Below are 23,786 nucleotides of genomic sequence, written 5' to 3' on the forward strand. Positions count from 1 at the left end.
AAAAAAAACCCACCCCAGTAGCTGCAAGGAAAGACACAGCACACATACTGAAAAGTCATCAAAAGAAATATGAGCCCAACTCTTCTGGTAAAGCTTTGTTCCTGTCATTTTGAATTTATTCCTCTTTTTCCCTCGTCCTATGTTTTTCTTGGGATATCCACATGGTTTACATACATGAGCTGAAAACGAGGCCAAAGGACAGGACCAGCAAGGCCTTGGGCCCAGAGGCAGGAGCAGTCCCAGGAGAAGCCAAAAGGCACCTGCACGGGGCAATGTGGCCACATGTGGGTTCAGGACCTGGGTTTGAAGACCTGGTGCTGCCTTCAGAGCTTAACTTTTGCAACAGAATGCATAGGACTCTCAAGGTTTTAGGGTTTCTTAAAGATATTTCCCCTAGGGAAATCTCTTTTCTTAAAAAAGAAAGGAAGAAAGAGAAGCCCTGAGTAAAACTGGGGTGGTTTGGTACCTAACGAGAGGTGCGTTACCTTCTGGGCACAGCAAGGGTGCTCCTGGGTCTGCCTGCTTCTGAGGCCTCATGTCCTCACATCTCCCTCTGTCCCCAGAAAGCTGGGAGTGGGGTGGCAGGAACCAAACCAGGAGCTGCCAGGTCCCTCCTCCATGTCCAGCACTGACATGGGTCTCTAGCACAAGAGGTTGCTTCCTTATTTAACGGAGGATGAACGAGTCTCCGTGTCTCCCTCTTTATCGTTACAGGCTCTGGACTGGGCACCAGTACTCTGCAGCCACTGGGCCAGCAGCTTCTCCTTGACCTTGTGTAGCTCATGCAGGAAGGGGTGGGAAGGGAAAGGAAAGGCAAGGGTGCTGCTGCCTGCAAAACTGCCTCAGCTGCTGGTTGACAGGAGTTCTGGGTTGCACTGTGCATCCTGCACCTCGCTGGTGGGCTGAAACGCATTGGTGCTGACTGCTAATTAGCAGCCAGCAGCTCTGGGGGCTTATATGTGCTGGAGAAGCTATCAGAGCTGCATGGTGAAGCTCTTGTTGCTGTCCACTCTGCTGTGTGCCAAAAGATTTTAGGAAAATATAAAAAAACAGCAAGTCACCTGTGTGAGTCACTAAAATGTTCCCTAGTCCCACTTCCAAGCAGTTTTGCATATAAATCAATGCTTAATTCAGCAAGTAAATCAAACCTTATCCAGTGCAAACCATAAACTTCATTGGGGGAAAAACAGCCCATGCAGATTAACAGTTCCCTCATCCCAACAATTAAAACCAAAGCACACCAGGCAATTCAAGTGCCTGCTACAGGCAAATCCATTCCCTACAACATATTCACGTGACTTTGTTATCCAGAAGAAGACAACAGGGTTTAAGGGAAATTTCTCTCCCACCCCACACTCCAGCTCCCCATCCTACAGTTGTGTTTAATCATTATACACTGCTGTAGAGTTTGAGTGAAGATTATCACCTACAGATTTTGCAATATGGGGCCTTTCAGTCATTTACTACTCCTTCCAGAACTCAAAAGGTAAATAATCAGGGAAACTGAGCACCATTCCCAGCTGAAAACAATATTCACAATGCCATTTTCTGTGTTCAATCTCTCAAAGTGGCCAGCTGCCAAAGTGGACTTAGAGGTTTATGTATTTCTTAGTTTACCTCTATATTTATCAAACGTTTTTGCAAGAAAAAAAAAAAAAGTCAGACTCAAACAAAGGGCTGGGAATGTTGAATCTTGGAGGACACCAGAGTGAAGGAAATGAAAAGAAGCTAAACAAAGGAAAAGCCCTAATAGAGGAGGGGTTTTGAGAAAAACATGTCTTCTTAGTACAGAAAAATTGGAATGGATCAGGCAAACAGTCTTTATTCCTTTAATAAAGACTGAAATTTTACACATCCAAATACTAACCCTGCATTTAAATAATTATATGCATTTCTTATTCAACTGTCAAGAGTAATAACCCAGCCCTGAAGGAATGGGAGGAGGAGGGTGAAGGAAAAAAGCTCTTACTCCAAACACAGGTCTAGTAAAAATCACATAAAAGAAACTCCATCTGATGCAAATAGTGGAATGTGTGCACAAGTGACAAGTATTTATTTAGCTAATTTCATAACACTTAGCTTGTTTATATATCATCAGTCCCATCACATGTGTTGCATTTTACCAGTGTTCCAAAGACAAAAATAAATGGCCTACCAGCTGCTGCCTTCTCAAGGTTGTGGTTTACTTGGGTACAAACAGTCAGAGCTCAGTGAGTCAAATGCTGCTCTGCTACATTGGTTCAGGAGATCTAAGGAACTGTCATGGCACACACACAACACCTGAAGTGCTGAGCCCTTCCTAATGGTGTTATTTTACCAGGCAAAAAAACAATCCTCTTTTCATTTGGAACATGTACAAGTTCTATTACCAGCTGCATTCCACTTCAAATATTAGCTGGGGGTGGTGGAGCTGGTTACAGCTGGAATATATCATAAAGCAGAAAGCTATTAAAATTCATGGCAGCGAGACAGTGTGTTGATCCTACAAAAATGGAGCTCTATGTTTAATATTTCTAATTAAAAAATAGTTCAATCCACTTTTGTTGTCTTCACCTCTGTCTAAGGCAGTCTGGGTTTTCACAATACTTTGGCAAGAAAACCCAGCTCTGCATTTCCAACATATAAAAGCCAGCAGAACTGCAACAGAATCCTTAGGCACTGATCAGATGGGCCTCTCCAGGAAGGGCTCCATATGTCCCTGAGAGGATCACAGGGACACCAGGGCTCGATCTCAATTCCACATTACTCTTTGAGTCCCTCCATTTAACAGCCACAAAGAAGCAGGCTAGTAAAACTCTTTGTCAAAGGACACAAAGAGGAGGAGGTGCATTTGAAATGTCATGCTTCCAAAAGCTTTCATGATTTTAAAAGCTCTCACTGGCAAAAAGGAAAAAGAATCCCTTATATACTTACAGAAAGTATTTAATTGCCTGTGTGTTTTAATGGGCTGTTAAGCCTGAAAGCTCTAATTTGAACAAGAAATTTGGAGTGAAGGATACATTTATAAATACAGCAATTGGTGCTCTAAGAAGCAAGAAGAAATCAATATATGGCTAAGGCTCAAGGCAGCATCAAAGGGTATGTCAATAGTGCAAACAATCAAAGCATACAAGAACTTGACATGGATCTTAAGGCTACCTCTTCCCAAAACAAATCCATCCCCTACCTTGCTCATAGCAGTCAGGGCAGGGTCACAGGCTGCATCCAGGTCCTGCACTAACAGCTGTATGCTGTTGGAGATCACACTGCAAAAAGATCAAGCACGAGTTTTAGAGCAGTCCTGAGGAACACGGAGCCAGAACAGGCGGATTTGCCTGTGAAAGGAGGAAAAGTATCTCCTTGCTGACAGCAGCGCTAGGCTGGGAACACACAGCTGGAGCCTGCACTGGAAAGAAGGAAGTTCTGCATGCTCTTCATTGGAGAGCAACAAAGTGGGCTTCAGAGCAGAGAAGACATTTTTATAGGTGACCTTTCTCTGCTTGGACACATAGAAAGGGCTGGATATGAAAGGTGCCAGAGGGGCAACCCCCCCATCTGTGCATCGCAAAGAGAAATCCCCGAGTACTGAGCCCAGACTGGGCTTCAGCTTCAAATTAACCCAGTCTGAATACAACCAACATTTTATCATCTCTCCACTTACTCAGAGTCAATATACTACTGCTCAGAGAAACTTGTAAAGAGGGTTTTTAAGAAGTACATCTGTATGGGTTCTGAATGTGTCTCCCATCTGAGGAGATCAAGGCAGATGTCTTATTTACACTATGTCTAGGATCCTTGCCATCCATTGTCTGAGCTTCCCAGAGACATATACCAGACTAAAGGACACATTAGCCAAACACATTTCCCTTCCCTCTCCTTTTTTTTTTTTTTTCTTTTTCTAAACAGCATGATATTGTTTAGAGACATATTTGATGCCATCATATTATGATGTGCATAAAGGTGCAACTGATCCTAAAACAACAGCTGAGAAACACCATCTGCAGCTACTCAGACCACCCTCGAGGGCACATAACCTGGTACTTGCATTACAAATAAATTCTGCTAGAAGTAATAAGGGACTGTTTCACTAAGCACAGTTTGTAAGAACACTGTAAACTTTAAATCTGCCTGTTTACAACTTTGGTATTATATATGTAAGAATTGCATTTTACTTTTGCTCTCTCATGATGCTAGCACAGAGGGCAATCACAGATCATCATGAAATCTGACTAGTGCTTCCTCAAACCATCTCTCCTCCCCCTCATTTTCTTCATCCAATTCTGGGTACTGCTCTAAAGTTCACTATTTGAAGTATTTTTGTGTCCTCATGGAGATACAGTATCACCCACTCATAACTGCTGCTGGGATCTGGGTGCTCCTCACCTCAACCCACAGAGGTTGTCTGCTCCCTTTCCTACAGCTCCAGCACACGGAGTCCGGAACAGGATGCCAAGGAAAAGAATGTTCCTTCAAAGCAATTAATTTGCTTGCAAAGGCAAACTCATCCAAAATTAGTTGGAAAAATTAATGTGGGAGACCAGGCGACCATTGGCTTCAAGTTACATTATCTGAAACTTGCATTGGGATAAAAACAGCTTGTGACCATTTCTGCTGGTGCCTCTGCTCCTCCTGGGCACTACAGCATTTACTTCCTTGGGGAATTCCACCAGCTCAAGCAATCCCAAGGGAGCCAGACTCAAATAACTGTCTCCTGGGCACAGCTGACTTCTGTAGGGCTCCTGCTGCCTGTGACTTGTAAGGAAGAGCTGTGGTTTTAGTATCAAAACGAAAGGGAACTCTCTTAGTGGAAGGAAAATGACTTCATCACTAGTTTCCACACATCAGGAGTCTGTCTGAAGCTGGGCCACCAAGTGCAGGTTCTTGCCCAAAACCCACAAGATTGCCAAGAGGGAGAGAAGCCTCTTTGTCAACCCTTCAAACTAACCACAAGTGCTGCAGAGAGGTAACAGCACAGCGAGAAACATCTTGCAAACACAAAGTGTTGTGACATATCCAGAGGGTTTGGATCCTGGTTCTGCTAGAAAACACTTCAGATCTCTGCCACTGGCAGCATGTACCAGGATGGCAGTGGCAGCTGAAGAACCCCTGTATGACCCCTGACAGACAGGGGAGTGAAGCCACAGACCAGGAGTGTGGTTGTTACAGGGAGCCTGGTGAGCTCAGCACTTGGAGAGATCTCTGAAGGCTGCCCATGATCTCACAACAGATCTATAGGGCAGGGGCATAGGAATCATGGATTTCTGGATTTACACAACAACAGTTTTACTTCCATCAAGCTTCAAGAGGAGCTCAGTATCTTTCCCAAATTTCCTAAAGAAAATACTTTGCCACTGCAGGGGAAAACCCCACTGAGTCGATGGCTTCAAACACATTTGGGGTGGTTCTGCACTCTCTGTGAAGGAAGAAACACTTTCCAGGGTGTGTAAGCAGCAAAGTTTCACCACTTTCTTTATGACCCTGCCTAACAAGACATCAAATCCCAGAAGAAACAACGTGTTTGATGTTGAATGAGCAAATGCCAGAGCGAGGTTTATAGCTGTGACTTACACTGACAGCAGGCTGGACACAGCACTACACTGAACAGATTGAAAGTCAATTAAAAAGCCTTTGTTACAAGATACATCAGGCCTGACAGTTTAACTTTAAAGCTGTCCAAAACAGCAAACATGAACTATAGTTGGAAACAATTTCCAGAACACATCATGTTGGCTGCCTGGGACTAAGCACCCCGAGAGGTGACCCTGTGCAAACCGAGCAGCAGCTCAGGGCAGCTGGTTCCTGCCAGACAGGTCACAGGGAAACACAAAACTCACCCTCAACCTGTCCACATTAAGAAAATCCCACCATGTGGAATATTTCATTTCTAATCTTCAGCTACCTTGCTTGCTTTGGCTGAGTGGCCACAGCAACCCTAGCTTTTGGTCAGGGATTCCACTCTTTCAAAGGTCTGAGAAACATGGAAAGGAAGGGGAGTCTCTGCAGCCTGGACTGGAGCCTGAGACCACGTGAAATACCTGGATGGAGATCACTGGGATCCTGCCCACTGGAGCAAAAGAGGAGGAATCACAGGAAGGAAGTCTTCTGAAAAAATCCTATTGCTAACTGGGCTGAACCTTAGTCATAGGGAAAAGGAGAGCGGGTGATAGGGATTATTTTCCCATCTTTGCCAAGGTTTTCATTTGTCTGATGTGAGGCAAAACAATTATTTTTTTTGCCTCGATTTCCTTCTCTCAAAAAATCTTCAAGCTTTGTCCATGGTGGAGAGGAGAGGATGTTAGAGGGGAGTATTTTTAGCATCGTTACATGAAAAGTTATTTTAATGAATGATAATCTTCTCTCAATTATAATTTCCAAATATAAGATTGGATCTGTCTTTTATGTCATCTGAAATGGGGTTTGATCATACTGACAAGGCTTCTGATTAACAGTGGGAAGTTAAAGCAGGAAGGAATGTACTGAAATAGCTTCCTTTCTTGAAATGTAACAGCCACCTCACAGAGCTGCCAAGATGCAAATGATGTTTCAAATGGAAACTCACTATTTCCTTTCCCCTTTCCAGGGTTCTTGTTCCTTTGGCTAGAAGGGAGGGAGCCTGTACTACTGCTGAAGCCTGTACTACTGCTGCTCTTGGGCTAGCCAAAGGATGACCATTCCTTCACCAGGGAAATGCCTGTGCTGAGTATCTGAGTGGGTTCTACAACACCAGGAGCTTGGGCTTGTATTACTCCAGCACCATCTGGCTGACAAACTAGGATGTTTGATATATTCTGGGAGGATGCATCTGCTGAACATACATGCTGAAAGTGTCCATCTCGCCCGTCAGGTTGATTCTCTCCACTAGACTTGCATCCACTTTTTCTTTGAGTTTCTCTTCCAACTGTCAGGAAACAAAAGAACCAACAGAAAGATCAGATTTCTTACTTAAAATGACCACTCTTGAAAACTTACATCCTGGAAAAGTCAGCTTCTTCAGACCTAATCTCTGCCCAGACTATAGCCAAAAGTCAGCCAGCGAACAACGGAAATCACTCCTTCTTGGACACTCTAGACACAATGATCTGCCAGGATGGCCTATGGTGGCACTTTGTCCTCAAAGAGTGACCTTCAAGGTCACACATGCAACTCTAGTATGGCATGCTAATGTACTGTCTTAACACCATGCCAGCTGTCCTGCTAATAGAGATGTTTTCCATCACTCGGGGCCCAGGCTGCAGAGGAGGCTGCCAGTCCCAGAGGTGGAGAAGCCTTGGGATGGCCCAACATCCCAGCTCCTCTACTGACCCAGGGCATTCTGAAAGCACCTGAATGTACAGAGCACTGTGGCTGCAAAGCATAACAGCATCAAGACCTTCTCTGCTTACTCCACCTTGCTCCCAATATTTCATGCAAGCATTTTCCCAAACCTATTCTGAATTACTCTTTTTCATGTTTTTATAAAAAGGAGATCAGAAAACACAAGAAAAGTTGTTTTTCATTGTTTGTTTGTTGTTTGTTTTTTTAAAATTTGGCTCCTGATCCAAAACAAATTTTGTCACAAGGATAAAATGACAGCATCCCAAACTGATGCAACAAAGGATCCAAGCAAAAGGCTTTTCTCAGGTAGAAACAGCAAAATCACTATTTTTCTTTCCTTGAAATACAGATTTGAATAATGTAGAGCTCAATAATGAATGGGATGCTACATGGAGCTGACCCCTGTGGATATTCTAGCACTTCTGACACTTCCAGTCTCCAGAGCAGCCCATCCATAGGGAGGCAGCAGCACAAGGTCTGGTGACAGGGAGAGGGAAGCTCACCTGCTGGGTGGTGGCCAAGCAATACTCTGCAGTACTAAGGATGCTGCAAATGAGGCAGAGCTCTTCTAAAGTAAACTTTGCCACTTCAGAGCCTTCTTTTTCTTTCAGCAAACTTGTGATGGTGAGCCCACCACTGCTGCTGGTTGTCCTGGGGTAAAAAAAAAGACAAAACCTTTAAGACTTTCAGGTGTACAGACACACACACACCAAAATAACTGCTAGATTTCAATGCCACAAAAAGCCCTTAAGAACACAAAGTCCAATGCTCTGTGCATCACAGATCAGTGCCATTCTACATCAAACCCACAACTGCTCTTTTGGTTAAGGAATATTATTTGAGAAAGGCAAACAGAATTTGATATCAAGTCTTCAGGCAAAGGATAATTCCTTCATTCACAACATGGTAGATTAGGATGCAAGCTCACTTCACCTTCACTGCCAGTTCCTCAAAATCTAATTAAAGATTACAGAAAAATCTCAGTAACTACCAGGCAGCTTGTCATATTTATCAAAAAAATTAATGTCAAAGTGCATTTGAAACTTTGGTAACCTGTTTCAAAAACTGATTGTATCAACACAGTAAATTACAGGAGATACAGCTTCTTTCCACTGTCTTCCAGTGATTAATGGCTGTGTATCAACAAAGAAAGACTCAGAACAGTTCAGAGTCAGGAAATTCCCTACCTCTCAACTCCTTATAATCCAAATCCATTAAAAAAATAGGCCAGTGATATTTATCTTGGACAGCAAAAATGGAGCACACGAAAAAATGTGTATAAAGAATGCAACTGAGGTCTGAGGGAGAGTGCACGTTAAATTTATCTTTCCACTTGTCTGGATGTAACCTTCTCCCCTTCCATCTGTAAAAGATTTTTCAGAAGGTTTCAGAAATTCATTCTGCTGCTCCCAGGTTTACAAACAAACTGAAGATGGTAAATAGCACCCAAAATGACTTGTTAAGGTTGGCAATACCTCGAGGAGCTCTTCTAGCCTGTACTCTTACCCATGCTGCTGTAAACTCAATGATTCCCTTTATTTTCACTGGGTTTACATGTACATATTTTATGAATACATATATAAAATGTTACAGGTAAGCATTTTAGTACCACATAAATAAGCCACCTTTTCTATAAATTACTGTATGTATAGTGTTGAGCTAAGACAGCTAAGACACAGGATGAATTTGTTACCCAAGTAGCAGGGTTAAGTGCAATTCTGAAAGTCTGTCTAAAGAGACTTGGGCTGGCATTTCACAATGAACTTCAAGAAACTGTAAATCTGACTGCTAACCAAAGCCAAAGATGAAGCTATCCTCCAGGGGCCCTTAAAAGAAAACAATGTGGTGACTGTCCCCTTGGTCTCTTGCTGTTTCTCAGTGCAACCAACCCAACTTTTGAGAAAACTGTGAGGTAATGTACTCACATTGCTGCTGGGTGGCTTCTCTGACAGTGACACAAGTGTTCACAAATATCTATTTATTAATTAGCCTTCTAAAGCATCTGCTCCTCATTAGAACATCTCACCAGACAGTGCTGCAGCATTTGGGAAGTGAAACTCACTTGGGCAAGTTTCCAGACAGAATTTTCCAGGCGTATTCCCGAAGGTACTTCTGGAATATGGTGGTCAGGGCAATCATGGGCTCACCAGTGCTGAGCTGGGAACACTGCACCATGCACTTCTTGTAGTACACAAAGAGGTCGGCACAGCTGGGCAGGACGGCTCCTCCTTCGTCCACGTTGGGCTTGGGAGGACCTTGAGCCTTGAAGTCAGCCACAAACCTGTCAATCAGCTCCCCCAGATTTCTGATGCAGGGGAACAACAGGAATACATTTCAGTTTGTTGGAGGAGGAAACAGAGGGAAGTGAGAGAGAGTAATGCTTCAAACCAGACACCCCATCTTGTGACACCAGCAAACACATTCAGATTTGAGCAGCTGGGTATTCCAGCCCTTCCTTATCTCTACCGTCTCAGCACAAAACTCACACAATAATGAGGACTGGGCTGATGAATAATGACCTTTTGCACTCAGAGTTTTAGTGGTAGCTTCAATCTGTTCTCCAATCACATAGAAAAGCTCCCAAGCCTGCCAGGACAGGGTTCACCACACTTGATGCAAGTGCGTGAAGCTCACGCTCAAGTTTAATTCCTGGCACTGGAAAAGTAACAAGTTGGGCTTCCCACTCCAGCAGCCTCTGGAGAAGACCTCAGGGAATAGGGCTTTTAAAAAAGGGATGTGCTCAAAATGGTGAGCCATTTGCCATTTCTTGGTCCCATTTGGATACCACCTGGTTTTGCACAACTTCACACATCCTCTAAAGAAGTTTTATTTAGCATGAGTGCAAAGTGCACTTCCTGCTTAAGCTCTTTTTAAAACCACAAAAAGCCCTCCTATTGTCTCAAGTGATTCATTACAACTTGGTCCTTACTCAAATAGTTGGGTTTTTAGGCCATAATAAGCTTCACTCCACCATTTCATCAGGACAAAAAGGCTTTTCAGTGTGGCAGAGGGCCAGAACCATCAATAAAGGACCACAGAAGTCTTCTGATCTGGGGGAGTTCCTCTCGTCCTACTCCTCCAGACACAGCACATCCATGTCAGGAACCAAGACCAGCTCTCCTGGCACTGGAGCTCACATAAGTGGAGTCACCTTTGCCAGATGAACTCAATTATAGCCATAAACCTCCTGCCCCAGATACACAGACACATGTACCCTTCCACAGGGAAGTCTGCCTTTTAAGGAGCAGGTAGACATTTCAGATGACAGAGAGGCACTCTGCTGGCCACAGAGTTCTGAATGAATCTTATATTTCCATTTCTACTACAGTCTTGGCTCCACTTCCCCCAGATTCTCCCTTCCTACTGCACTGCTTTACCCCCCTCTCACTGCTCAGGGTGTCATGGCCATGCTGTGCCATGGTCCAGGGTACCCAAGCTGAAAGCCAAATCCTTAAAAGCAGAACGAGAGAAGAAAGAACCTGAACTGTAACTCCCACAAGAAAATGAACTATGATCTTTTTTTTTTTTAAGCATTACTTTATAGTTAATATATTATAATTGTATTTCAGCAACAGACTTACTTGGTCATAGAAATGAAAACTCTTCTTTAAAAACTCTGTCAGAGAGTTTTAACTCAAAATACCCTCCTGATCTTAGGTCAGCTCACAGGGCACAACATGAGAGCTCACGCAGAGATGGCACCAGGGTCTCCTGGGATGGGTGCACAGTGGCTGAGACCCTTTAGCACATTCTCATGGATGATCCCCTGAGCCAAACCCATCTACAGAAAAGTGATTGCAATATCAAGGCTCTAAATCATGAAGCAAGGCTGTTTGGCTCCAGCTAGGCTCATATGTTATTGCAAAGACAAGCAGCCCCTTTTCCATGCTTACTACTTGCTGCTGTGAGTACTTTACCCAGCTCTGACTCCACACACACAGGCAGTTCCTCAGCTTTGCTACAGGACCTGTATGACATCAGGCTGCTCACCTGGTGGGATAAATCCCTACACTGGCACGAGTGACTGATTGTGCTCACCCTGCAGTGAAGCACAATCTACCTCCTGCCAGAGCTGCAGGGGAGCCAGGCAGCCTGAAGGCTCCTGCCTGTGCAGCCTGCAGAATTCCTTCGGGTTCTGGAGTGAAGTGGACGTGGCTCAGTCTTGGTCTTAAGTCCCACTGAACTGAACAGCTGCATTTCCACCTCTGCATCTGCACCTTGCTCCAGCTGGAGTCTCAAGACACAGTCAGGAATGTTGACGGCTTTGGGTTCTTTCTGCTTACACCACATGTTCCCCTCTTCTTCAAGGCAAAGTGAAAAATGTAAGGACAATTTTCCTGGTCCTCCAAGGTCTTGTCAACTGGGAAGCACAAGCAGAAACAGCTGTCCAGAAGAGCTGGGATTGCAGCCCTGGAGCTTCATGCTTGTTCTGATCCTAACCTGGACAAAACTGCCTGTCAAAGGTAGGCCAGGAGGACTGCTCTGCTTTCAGCATGGGATTGACACAAGCAAAACATCAGTGCATTAAGGGAACTAGAACATTATTGATGCACACCTCAGCTAATGTCAATCACATTTAGTCTCAGCTGGCCCAAATACAGTATGAAGGTTAACAGGCTTTGTGTGGCACAACAAGAGCATGAAGAATTTAGCAGAAAAAGCTACTGGGAGATGAAACATGAAGAAGGCAGGAGAGCTACAGAAAGAGAACATCTTCTCTATACAGACTCTGAAAAAAAGCTCACAGCAAATCCTCTGGCATGGTACTTCCCAACAGTAGCATATTTATTGTGAGCAAGAACCCTCCAAATTGAACGAAGAGACAATATGAGATGAAATGTTATAATGAGAACTTTATTTTGGTCCTTCAGTCCTTTCATGTCTATATTATTCTTCCTTTTTTCTTTCACTCAACTTGTTCCGTGTTTTTCCTGCATCCCTGGCAATTACAGGAGGAATTAGGCAACTCCTCAGCAGTGTGAAAGAAGAATGTGGTGCTTGGTAAATCTGACCAGTGATGGAACAGTTGGTACCTGTTGGGCACTGGGGAAGGGCAATGGGACTGAGACACCTGGACCACTTGTAGGATAGTTCCCAGGGTCTGGGTAGTGCGGAAACCTCTTTGCTCATGAGGCTGCAAACAAACACTGCAAAGAAAACATGCCTGTTTCCTGAACACACACACACACGTGCACTTCAGCACACTTCTGCACACCCACAGCACTGCAGCCCTGACACAGCTCCCCCTTCTCTCCATCCCAAGGGCTCAGCTCACATGTGGACACTCCTGTTACTCCAACAGACACAAAGAAGAGCTAAAGACACATATCCCAGAGGGGCAGGAATGAAATCTGATCTTTACACTGCAGCTATGGCTGGAGACCAGCCTCTTTAAAGTCTCTTTTTCAGGTTTCTCCTCTTAAATTGCTGCAGATTTTGGCACTGTGTTTCTTGAAATGGATATGGAAACAACTTTTCAGGAAAAAGGGTCCAGGGCTGCCTTCTACCATAAGCTTAAGGCAACAACGAATAAAACTGACACCCCACTCTCACTGTTCAGAGCCCAAACATACAATTAATTATCTAAGCAATTCTCATTTTCAGACATCAGCAACAGATTCCTCAAACATTCAATCAAAGGGAGAAGAAGAGAGAAAATCATAAAGGAAAGCAGCTTTTGGCAGACAGGGCAGCATGGGGAATACTGTGGCAGTTTTTCTTTGAACTCTTTGCAGCCTGTGGCTATAAAGCTAATATAAAACATCTCAGGATTGTAAAGGGGAAAAAAAAAAGCAACTGAAAGGGCTAGGAGAGCAGTGGGGTAGAATTACCAAAACGGGGATTAAAACGGCCCCCAGTGAGAAGGGAAGAAATATTCAAACATATTAGTGCTCAGTTGGCTGAGAGCAGGGAGGGAAATATTTGTTTCCCTTTGTTGCACTGCAGAGTGGAACCTAAATCAAGCATCACAGACTATTGTCTAAAGCTTTTAATGTATTTATTTTTTTTTAACCATAAAAGGTTGATGGGACATGGGAAACCTTTTTCAAGGTGGCTATCTTGGAGTTTGGACATGAACTTCTGAGTTATGTGCTTTCTCACGTGTAAGTCCTTAGAGGACAGAAGAACATAGATGAGTTACCTGAGACAAGCACCTCTGCCTCCTTTCCAGCCACTAAACCTGCACCAAAAGACTGAACTGAACCTTTTTCAACTACCTCCTCTCCCAGCTGGCACTGTGATTCTTACAGAGATGTCATTTAACCCACAGTGTGAACCAAGGTGCACAAGAAAGTGTGGTGAGAGCACAAAAAACTTCTCAGAGCTCTAAGCTGAAAGCTCCTTTCATTCAAGTTGTTTTGCTGCAAGTCAAAGACAAAGAAGGGTTCCAGGGATTAAAGCCCCTGACAAAGCCCCAATCTGTGAGTGATGATAATGTTATCTTCCAGCCAGCTCATCTACAGCAGCTTTCATCTGAGGATCTCAAATAACTTATTTCTATAAAGCAAATCTTGAAACTCCTCTGCCACAAAGCCACATGTGTATTTTACAGAAAAAGCAAACCTGCTATTTGTGGAAGGCATGAGACAGAAGAAAAGCAAATGTCTGCAGTGGGAATTGCAGAGGCAACAGAAGCAATTTCAGAACCACTAAAGCCTCTGCCACAGAAAGGCAGTGGGCACCACTCCTGCAGGCCTTTGCAATTACAGATCAAACCAACACCCACAGCCCTCTGAACACTCATTTTTGCCCAGGCAAAGGCACTACTCATGCTAACTTCCTCAAACCACAAACACTGCTCCTGATGAAATGGGAAAGCAGACTTTCAAGAAATTAATTTTCTGCAGCTTGAGCACAGAATCTAGTACAATCCAACCATAATGCACATTCAAAAGCAAACAAACCCAAGCTAACATGCTGGTTACTCACTTGTCCTGGGACTCAATATATACATAAAGGTGAGGCTCAAAGCACTTGGAAACAATGCCATGAAAAGGATTGTCAGGAACCTTTGGCTTCTTAGGCTGTAAGAAAAAATGTAGAGCATTGGGTTCAAACCTGCCCTGTAAGACTCAGAAGAAACAGTAATAATGCAACAGCACAGAAGGATCTAAGTCTTCAGGAATATTATAAGACACAAAGTTCCTACTAATAAAAGGCATTAAATCAACAACATGAAATACAGCATCAGTGTGTCCAAGCCTTCCCTTGCTCTTACAGAGCTGTTAGTATTCTGAGGAATTATCTTTTCACTTGTAAAATCTTCTTATCCTTCAAGAGAAGACTGCATGCTAACAGATTTCAGCAGAAGAATCTTAATGCAGTTTGTAAATAAATCCTTGCTGCACCCCATCAACAGTAACAAGTCTCCACTAGTCACCTCTGAAATGAAATGCAGGAGTTATTTGGAAGCCACATGGAGAAATCCCTCAATTTTAGAACATGAAGGATAGTAACGCAAACTTACAGACTTCATCTGGCTGAATTTTATTTAGATAAACAGAATGTAATTACTGGAGATGCTGGAGTTATACAGGCAGCACTGCAGGACTGTTTTCACTGTGAAACACATTGCTGGGGAGGAAAACACTTCTATTTTAACATCACATTTAGAGCATTAAGCATATGTGCCATTTGGGAGTCATTTGGTTTACTCTGATTTTAGTTCAGCTCTGCACTCTACACAGTGGCCAAGCACCTCTCACTGCAGCCACTGGGACTACTCATCTGCTGAAATTTGTGCAACTTTAAGTACCAGCCTGGGCAGGGGCTTTAAGCTCAGTTTTGCTCTACAGCGAGATTTTATTTTTCTTTCTTTACAGATAGACAATTTTTCTTGTTGCTTCCCAGCAAGCTGACAATTTTTCACTGCCTGCCATGAAGGCTGCAGTGCCTCTGGAATGGAATTCCACAAAAAGCCAGGATCAGCTCCCAGCCAATGAAGATACAAATTTTTCCAGCTGAAGTTGGGGGTTTTTTTTGAGCATCAGAAAAGCAAAACAGGAGAGCCTAAAGGACATACATAAAGGACAGAGGAGGTGGCACAAGGTCTTCTGCAGAAATAGAATGACAAGCCAAGAATTTCTCAGAAATAATGAAGACTCAAAGGCACAATCGATCCCAACATATGGCTGCAAACCTAAAGCAAGGCAATGGTTTCACAGAGACCAGCCCACCTCTATGAGACTGGCTTCATTAACTTTCTCACTAAGAGCATAGCTGGAGACTGGAAGTTTTTATAGCTTTGGGAGGGAGCCACCACCCAGCATTCTCCATCCCAGCCCCCTTGCCAGCCCCTGCCCGTTGCTGCCGGATGCACACGCTTGTCGGAGCCGGGAGGAAAACAATAGGTGGCAATTCCAGAAACCTTCCAGTTGCCAAGTCTCTGGGATGGCAGTGCCAACACAAGGTTGCAGATTCAATGTGTTTACAATTTACCAGGCTGGAAGAGCCAACTCTCAATGCAGGACTGGTTTTGTGTGTGTGCCTCTGCATCATGCTGCTCCCAGCACGTCTGGTGGAAGGGATAGTAAATCTTTTAACAGTAGCACTGAAGCTGTATCTCTGAGTGTGCAATCTGGTCCAAAAGCTGCAGATGTTTAAGCTATTTCCTCCTTGAGTTTGATGGAAATAGTAAAAGGTTACTGTTGTCACAGTAAGGAGGTCTGCAGCTGGCCCAATTTCCTTTCATTACTATCCAAAGTAAACAGATTAAATCGACTGCTAGGATCACTAAAAGTGGTTCTTTTTTAACATGAATTTACCCCCCAAAACCCTTGTGCTCCCTCTTACACTCCCAAGGGTCCTGAATCCTCAGGACTAGCCTCTTGGAAGAGCTCTACCCCTCAAAACTCCTCAACTCCTCTTGTCCTTTCTCTTCTTCAGCTAGTGACAGCAGAAGATGAGACCTCCAGCATGAACTCACCAGCACTAACCACCAGCTGTTGGTGCTTTGAAACAAAGACTGGAGCCCACAGCCCTTGTGGCAGAGTCCAGCTCTGAGCTGTGAGCAGTAACATGGGGTGTACCCAGGCAGAGAGGGCAACCTCACCACTGCAAGGGGTAGCTCAACCCATGGAACATACCAGGCCCCCTCAGCAGAGCAGTTCCTTTCTCAGATACTGTTCAGTAAAACCAGCCCTAAGTGGCCTACTTATTGCAATTATCTCTTCACCTGCCTTCTAGCACCACTGACTTCTCCAAGGCCATCCTCTCAACCCAACACAGAACTTCAGAGCCAACCTTCTCCCAGACAGTGAAAAGCAAGTTCTTCACAAAAAATACACCACACACGTGTGTCCCCAAGTTCTCAGTCTCTGCCTTCCAGATCACTGATAAAGTCCAGCCAATACTAACTGTCCCAGTTGTATTTTAATGGAAAGAGCAAAACTCTGCTCTTGTTTCAGGACTTCTGTGGGTGGGGGGCAGAGGGCTCTCTGCTCATGTGACAGTCTGGAGGAGATGCAGAGCACCAGGCTCTGCTGGTGAGGAGCTACCACCCTCAGCATCCCCAGGGACACAGATCTGAGCAGGTCCTAGGGCCCTGCTCATCCATCAGGACACCACCTGTAAACAGCCCCTTCACAGGGCTGTAGACTCACCCAGCAAGGAGAGGGCACCCCCACCCCAAGCAACTCACAACTGAAGACAAGGAAAACATCCATCTGGTGAGTAAAAAATACGGACCTTGCAGACTTTGATACTGGTGCCAATTAAAACAATTGCATTTACTATTCACTCCTTTAATGTTTGCAGAGAAACCCAATGCTTTTACAAGTGGTTAGGTGTTGCCTGCTTCACAGAGGCAATGGATGAAAAGCTCTATAGAGATAAAAATCCCAGAAGTAATATATCTGGAGTGAAAATCTCAAACTGACACTTGAAAGCTCAATGAGTTGCCTGATGACTTCAGACTTACTTGGCTGACAAGAGAAAAATAGGAATTACAACTGTTTGTAGTGGGAGCTGCTTCTGGGATTTGAAAACCCAACTATGCTGGTTCACCTTTCTTTGACAGAAATCCTGTAGTTACTTTGGAGCTGTTGCTGCTGGGGCTAGAACAGAATCCAACTGACTCTCACGTGGCAGGATTGTCTCCGCGTTATTAACTGAAATAAAGATTGCTTTGGTGCAGTGAAGGCAGCCAGAGCAAACCATGGTCATACTCAGAGCCTGCAGGCTGCACTGAGGCCCAAAACTCTGCTCAATTAACTGCTGTGAAAACAAACCTTTCAAATCAACGTGATGGGAAAAGCTGAAGCACCACTGGAGATTTTGACACAGAGACTGCTGCACTGACAGCTGGAGAACTTCAAAGACTTACTTTGTCTGTATCACTTTTCTCCATCACAATCTCATCTGTCTCTGTCCCAGTTTCATCTTCCAGAAACGGGTTGGTGGAAGGAGGTGGCACTTCTGGCTTCTTCTGTTAAAAAAGAGGAAGCTCCTTAGAGAACAGCCTGTTTTGTCCCCTCTGGCACACAGCTGCACTCATATTTTGCTTCACTAAGCCTTCAAAGCACTATACAGCAGTTTATCTTCTCCACAGAGTGCCAGGCAGTGCCCTCCCATCAAGGTCAGGGCACACTCCCTCCTCCTACAGGGCTACAGCCTGGGTCCCTCTCCATCACCCCACCAGCACACTTCCATCTCCAGCACCTGCTCCTCTTGCACCCACACTCACCTGCTCTGCCTGAATTGTCCTTGAAAGGGACACTTTGGCCAGTTTAAAATTTCTACTCTCTCAAACTAAAGTGTGTTGTCTCTACCACAAGGACCCAAGACAGCAGCCCCCAAAACTGCTGCTGCAGTAAATCCTGCATCACTGCTCCCCCCAGACTACCTGGCCCCACTGAGCACTGGAGAGAATTTGTAATTACGGCCTTCATTTTGGGTATAAAACAGGTCAGATGGTGACAGCCAGACTGTCACAGCCCCTAGGCACATCAAAAAGGGGCACAGAGAAGATTTTCTTCTATTTCAAGGCACACCCTCCCCTTCTGTGTTTCTCAGTTATAGCAGCTTCTGTGCCTACCTTTTCCAAAGAGATAATAACCCCGTGAAGCCAATTTAATTAAAGCTGCAAATTTCGTATGAAATTTGTCAGAAAAATAAAGCCATATTCTTGAAAGACCTAAATTCAGCCAGGAGGAAAACCTTACAGGACTTCTAATTAGCTGCACCTACTGATCCACAGCAAATGGTAAGTGGGTCCGGCAGGCTTGCCTCAGAGGCTGAACCATCACATCCAAGTACGCTTCAAGGCACCAGCTGGACAGAGAAGCCAACATCAAACCAGTGGCTCCTGAGCCCCACATGGACTCTGTGCTCCCAGGACACACTGTCTGAGGCTGACAGAGCTCCTGGCTGAGATTTCAGGCAGAAAAAGCACAGAGATGAACCCAGAGACAAACCTTGAGCTGTTCCTCTTGGCTCTGCCACTACAAATGAGACAATGACAAGCGGAATAATAAGGCTAACCTAACAGTGTGGGACTGAAAGATGGTACCACGTGGTGAATGGGTGGCAACTAGAAATGAAGAGGGGGGGACTTCAGTTTGAGAACAAAGCTCACAATGCAGTCACCATGCCATGGTTACCTTGTGGTTCTCCACAACCATGTGTCTTCAGTTGCAAATAGCACAGGGCCCAGGAAAATACAACAAATACACAATGGGTACACTTCCCTTCCTGTGAGCCCTCTGCCATCCTCCCTGCAAGATCAAGAGCCACCTTCCCAGAGACAAGCCACTAGGCACAACCACGAGGAGGCTGCAGGTGACACTTCTTGCAGACTCCCATTAGCACAGCTCTGTGTGGGGGAGAGTTTTTTGTCCTGAAGCTGCTGTGGATTAGAAGGTTGTTCTTTAGAAACCCCCTTACCACTGTCCCATCAGCTAGAGTGGAACCTGAGAAGCGTTTAGCCAGGAGTCCTTCAAAGTTAGTTGTCCTCTGAATTGCAAACAAAAGCAATTTCACCTCAATCTCCTTGGCTCTTGTGCGCATTATCTTAGCAAGTTCTGCCCTGGAAGAGAGGAGGGGAACAGAAAAAACCAATGTGGTTTTCTATAAAGAGCAAGATCTGGAACCTATGGTAGTAATTCAGACTGTTCCTCAGACACTTCATCACACACTTTGAGCTAATTCCTCAAATGCTCTCTAACACAAAATGGTTTCACAGATCACATTTCAAACACAACCATAGTTGTTTAGAGCTCTGTGGGTAACAGGACCCCGTCTCTCACACCCCAGCACACCCCTAGAGCCAGGAAAGCCGGCAGGATCAAACCTTGGGAAGCACAGTGTCTCTGACTGGGGCTCCTGAACAAAGGCAGTGGTGCTCCTGGGACTGCACCCTCCTCTGCTTTCCTGTCTCTGGCTGGCAAGGAGCACAGTCCAAGGCAGTCACACCACAGTCAGCTTGTGCTATTTCTCTTGGCCTCTAATATTACTGATTTTTAGCTCTGTTCCACTGAAAATTGATTTCCACATCATCTCATTCTCCCAACAGTACAGGCAGTTTTAGTGATACTTCACTAACAGGGTAATGAGGGCAACATTCTTCACTAAAGGACAAGGGGCAATGACTTGATGAGGGGAGATTCACATTAGATATTAGAAAGAAATTATTCACTATGAGGATGGTGAGACACTGGAACAGGTTGCCCAAGGAAGTTGTGGAAGCCCTGGAAGTGTTCAAGGGCAGGTTGAATGGAGCTTTGAGCAACCTGGTCTAGTAGGAAGGGTCCCTGCCCATGCAGGGGGGTTGGATCTAGATCATCTTTAAGGTCCCTTCCAAACAAAATCATTCTCAGGGTTTTCACTCTTCACTTGCTTTTAATCATGGCCAACTCTACATAGATATTGGAAGGCCACCTTTAAAGTCTTATGGAGATAGGATCCATTTTGAAACAGACAAGCCACCCTTTTGTTTTGGGGAAGCTGGCTCTGCCAGGAGGCAGGGTGAGCTCCCCAGCCATTACCTGGTGAGGTGGCAGAACTCCACGGCGATGCGCTCCGACATGCACCACTCCGGGGGGAACATGCGCCCGAACTTCTCCTCGTAGTCCAGCAGCTGCCGCTTGATCCAGGCGTAGCGCCGGTCGATCTTATCCAGCCAGGCCACCTGGGGAAGATGGAGAGCAGCACCTTCAACAGCAGCAGCTGCTGATACTCACAGAATGGCTTGGGTTGGAAGGGACCTTAAAGATCAGCTAGATCCAACCCCCCTGCATGGGCAGGGACACCTCCCACCAGCCCAGGTTGCTCCAAGCCCCATCCAACCTGCCCTTCAACACTGCCAGGGATGGGGCAGCCACAGCTTCCCTGGGCAACCTGGGCCAGGGTCTCACCACCCTCACTCCAAATAATCTTCTTCTAATATCTAACCTAAATCTCCCCTCCTCCAGTTTTAATCCATTACCCCTTGCCTTCTCACTCCACGCCTTGTAAAACATCCCTCCCCAGCTTTTCTGAAGCCCCTTCAGGTACTGGAAGGCTGCTATGAGGTCTCCCCAGAGCTACTAATCTACTCCAGGCTGAACAACCCCAACTCTATTATTCAACTCTATATTCAGCCTGACTGCTGAGCTGTGAGGCTGCAGTTTTGCAGAGCACCCTGGGCTATCCATCAAAGCTCACCTGGTCACCATTAATAACACTGGGAGTGCTAACAGTCATCCTGCAGGGTGCTGAAACACACACCAGACTGAAAACCCTGTCTTGTGTGAATTAAGAGAGCAAGTTCTGCTGAAAATGAGGATAAGAGTGCCCCTAAATCATGTGGGTACTATTGAAAACTCAATCCAATAATAATTCATTTGATCCCACCCTCTGTTTCGCAGACAGAGATATTAAAGTTGACAGTGGGATAAGAACACAGGAATTCCTGGATTCTCACAGTCAGGTGGTTTCCACACTCTGGGCTCCATGGACCCACAAACTTCTACAGGAGCTCTTACAACACAAGCAGGAGGAGATTCACCCCCCCTGCCAGTATTAGGTCTTTCTGGTCAAAAAGTAAAAAGATGAAACAAAAAAGCTCTGACAACAAAATGTTATTTAAAACAAAGCACCTTGGACATTTTCTCCTCTTTGTCAGAAACTGTCAAATCTCTGAAATTGTTAAAATACATTTTGATGCTGCTTTTGTTTTTCTTTTTCAAATCCAAGATTATTATAGTAACTGTTTAAGAAGTTGTTAGGATCAGGCAGGAAGCTTAAAAATTAGCCTCAAAGATTAATCCACTTCCTGGAAATCCTTCCCCCTCTTTTGGGGCATTATAGGGTTTGATTTTTTTTTCCTTGAGAGGAGGTGGTGATTGTGGTTTTTTTAAAGTTTTGGGGTTTGTAATTTTCAGTTTAATTTTTCAACTCTTTACAGGGTACAAAGTATATCCAACTAATTTATTTTTTTACTATAGGAAGAGAAAACATTTCCAGTGCTGATCTATGAAACTGAGGTCTGAAGTGGGAAGAAGTCATCCTGGTGGAGAAGACACTGACTCCCAATTCCTCAGCCAGTCCAATCACACCCTCAAGTGTTTTAACCCTGAGGTTAAAAACTCTTCACTACAGGAACCTGTGGACATGTGAACTTTGTGAATACCAGCAGAGCAAAATGTGAAATCAAAGTGTAGCTTGCCAAGCTTCCCTTACATCTTGGTTTTCCTGGAAAAGGACCAGATACTCTGAGAGATGCTGTTTAATAAATTTCTTGATGATTTCCTGTTTGATTCTGGGATCCAGGACATTGGCGACAAGACACGCATCACGTAGGACATTGCTGGGCCCACCAGGCCTCTGTCAAAATAAACAGGAACAAATGATTTAAGGTTAAATAGATGAATGAGTGATTGTAAATTGTCCTGCATTCTGGCTATCTTGTTTTTCTCCTTCCCCATTATTCTCTTCCTGGTGCTTCTGCTGCTTCTCTTTATTATCACTCCGTCACCTTGTGTTGGATGAAAACTGAGCTCCTTCCATTGCACTGGCTGGGAAGTTGTTGTTTTTCTCCTTTACTATTATACTAGTAAAAGAGACAGAAAATTGAGCAGCATTTAAAAATAAAAATGCTGTTTTGAAGCTACGTCACATGGCCAGAGATTTGCCCTTAATCATGGAGCTGTTCCAAAGCGTTTCCTCATTTCTGTGCTTCCTAGTTTTATGCAGAAGCCAGCAGAGCAGATCTTCTGGAAGACACAACTAGTGTTTTCCTTGAAATAAATTCAAATTGACACCTACCCCCCCCTATTGTTTGCAAACATTTGGATGCATAATTTGGGGGAAGCACATTTGGTGCCTAAGCCCTAGCCCAGATTTGTGTCTGTGCTGCCTGAGTAAATCAGAGACAAACTTGGTGGCAAGCAGCATGTCAACAGACAGCCTGTGCTTGGCTTTGCTGAAACACAACATGGATGTTTTTGTGTCCAGCAAACAACCAGAACCTGGGTGAGAAGCTGAGGGAACCTCACTGTGGTCTAGAGGGCTCCTCACAAAGCTCACAGCAATAGCTGGGCACGACATGGCAGAGGAAGGGTGGCACTTCTCCCCCACATTCACTCACCAGAAGCAATGAGAAATACACCTAGCACCCTGCAGCTTTCTAAAATAACTCCTAAAGGCAGAGATCAAATCTAGATGTAAAATGAGATTAAATTCAGTGACAATTACATTGAATAGTTTTTCAGCAACACTCGTCAATGGGAGGAAAAGGGGAAGTGAGAACTTTACCTTTGTACCTTGAGAAGGAAAAGCTTCCTCAAAGTCAGCCAGGATCTGCTGTCCCAACTCATTCTGTGCTGCCTTCACCCTGAGGAGGACAGAAGCAACAAGGGCTTTGGTGGTGGCACAACAACTTCATTGTTTTGTTGTCTGCAAACATGACTACCAAGCGAACTGAAATGCTAGCAGCTGCTCACAGGTTTTTAAAGGATAAAAAAAACCCCACCTTGCTAAAGGAAAACATCCACATTAAGAAGGCCTGGATGTCAAAACTGGGAGAGCATTTGCTCCCTGAATGACACCAGGATGACAACTCCAGCTGTGCAGCATTGATCCCTGAGCTGTAGCAGAACACATCCTAGATGCCCCTGCCCTGCAGCAATTTAGTATTTTAATAAGGGCCAGTTAATCAGCTGAGAAATTAGCAGGATTCCTTTAATGCCAATGTGATCAATTTATCTTTACATTCATTTACACTGACCACATTTTAGCCAAAGTCTAACACACAAAAATCTTCACAAAGTCTCAGTCTTCACAGTGAGCCTTTCACAGCTCCAGGTGCACTGACCTACTTTCAAATGCATCCATGTGAAAACTGTTGGCTGCAGTTTTAAGCTATAAATTCTCCCTGTCTTAAGAAACATAAAAAAGCAAAGGTATGAAAGGGGTGAAAAAGTTTTGAATAAGCCACAGTCTTGCTCTTTATTTAGCTGAGAAAATGAAGCTTTCCATTTCCAGAAATAAAAGTCAATATTTTTTAATTGATAATT

General features: G+C 44.5%; 1 protein-coding gene across 1 annotated transcript in view; it reads right to left on the reverse strand.

Moving 5' to 3' along the window:
- Window positions 1–23,786, reverse strand: part of VPS53 (vacuolar protein sorting 53 homolog (S. cerevisiae)) — a 62,326-nt gene that overhangs the window by 11,805 nt on the left and 26,735 nt on the right. The window contains exons 8-17 of the mRNA XM_010009124.1: window positions 23,026–23,104; window positions 21,952–22,095; window positions 20,277–20,419; window positions 19,177–19,318; window positions 17,618–17,719; window positions 14,224–14,318; window positions 9,356–9,598; window positions 7,797–7,944; window positions 6,795–6,877; window positions 3,167–3,245 (exon numbers count right to left, since the gene is read on the reverse strand). Of these exons, the coding sequence (XP_010007426.1) occupies window positions 3,167–3,245; window positions 6,795–6,877; window positions 7,797–7,944; window positions 9,356–9,598; window positions 14,224–14,318; window positions 17,618–17,719; window positions 19,177–19,318; window positions 20,277–20,419; window positions 21,952–22,095; window positions 23,026–23,104 (1,258 nt within the window). The remainder of the gene's footprint in view (window positions 1–3,166; window positions 3,246–6,794; window positions 6,878–7,796; window positions 7,945–9,355; window positions 9,599–14,223; window positions 14,319–17,617; window positions 17,720–19,176; window positions 19,319–20,276; window positions 20,420–21,951; window positions 22,096–23,025; window positions 23,105–23,786) is intronic.

The sequence above is a fragment of the Chaetura pelagica genome, unplaced genomic scaffold, assembly GCF_000747805.2.
Source record: "Chaetura pelagica isolate M959 unplaced genomic scaffold, ChaPel_1.0 scaffold72, whole genome shotgun sequence".
NCBI classification, from domain to species: Eukaryota; Metazoa; Chordata; class Aves; order Apodiformes; family Apodidae; genus Chaetura; species Chaetura pelagica.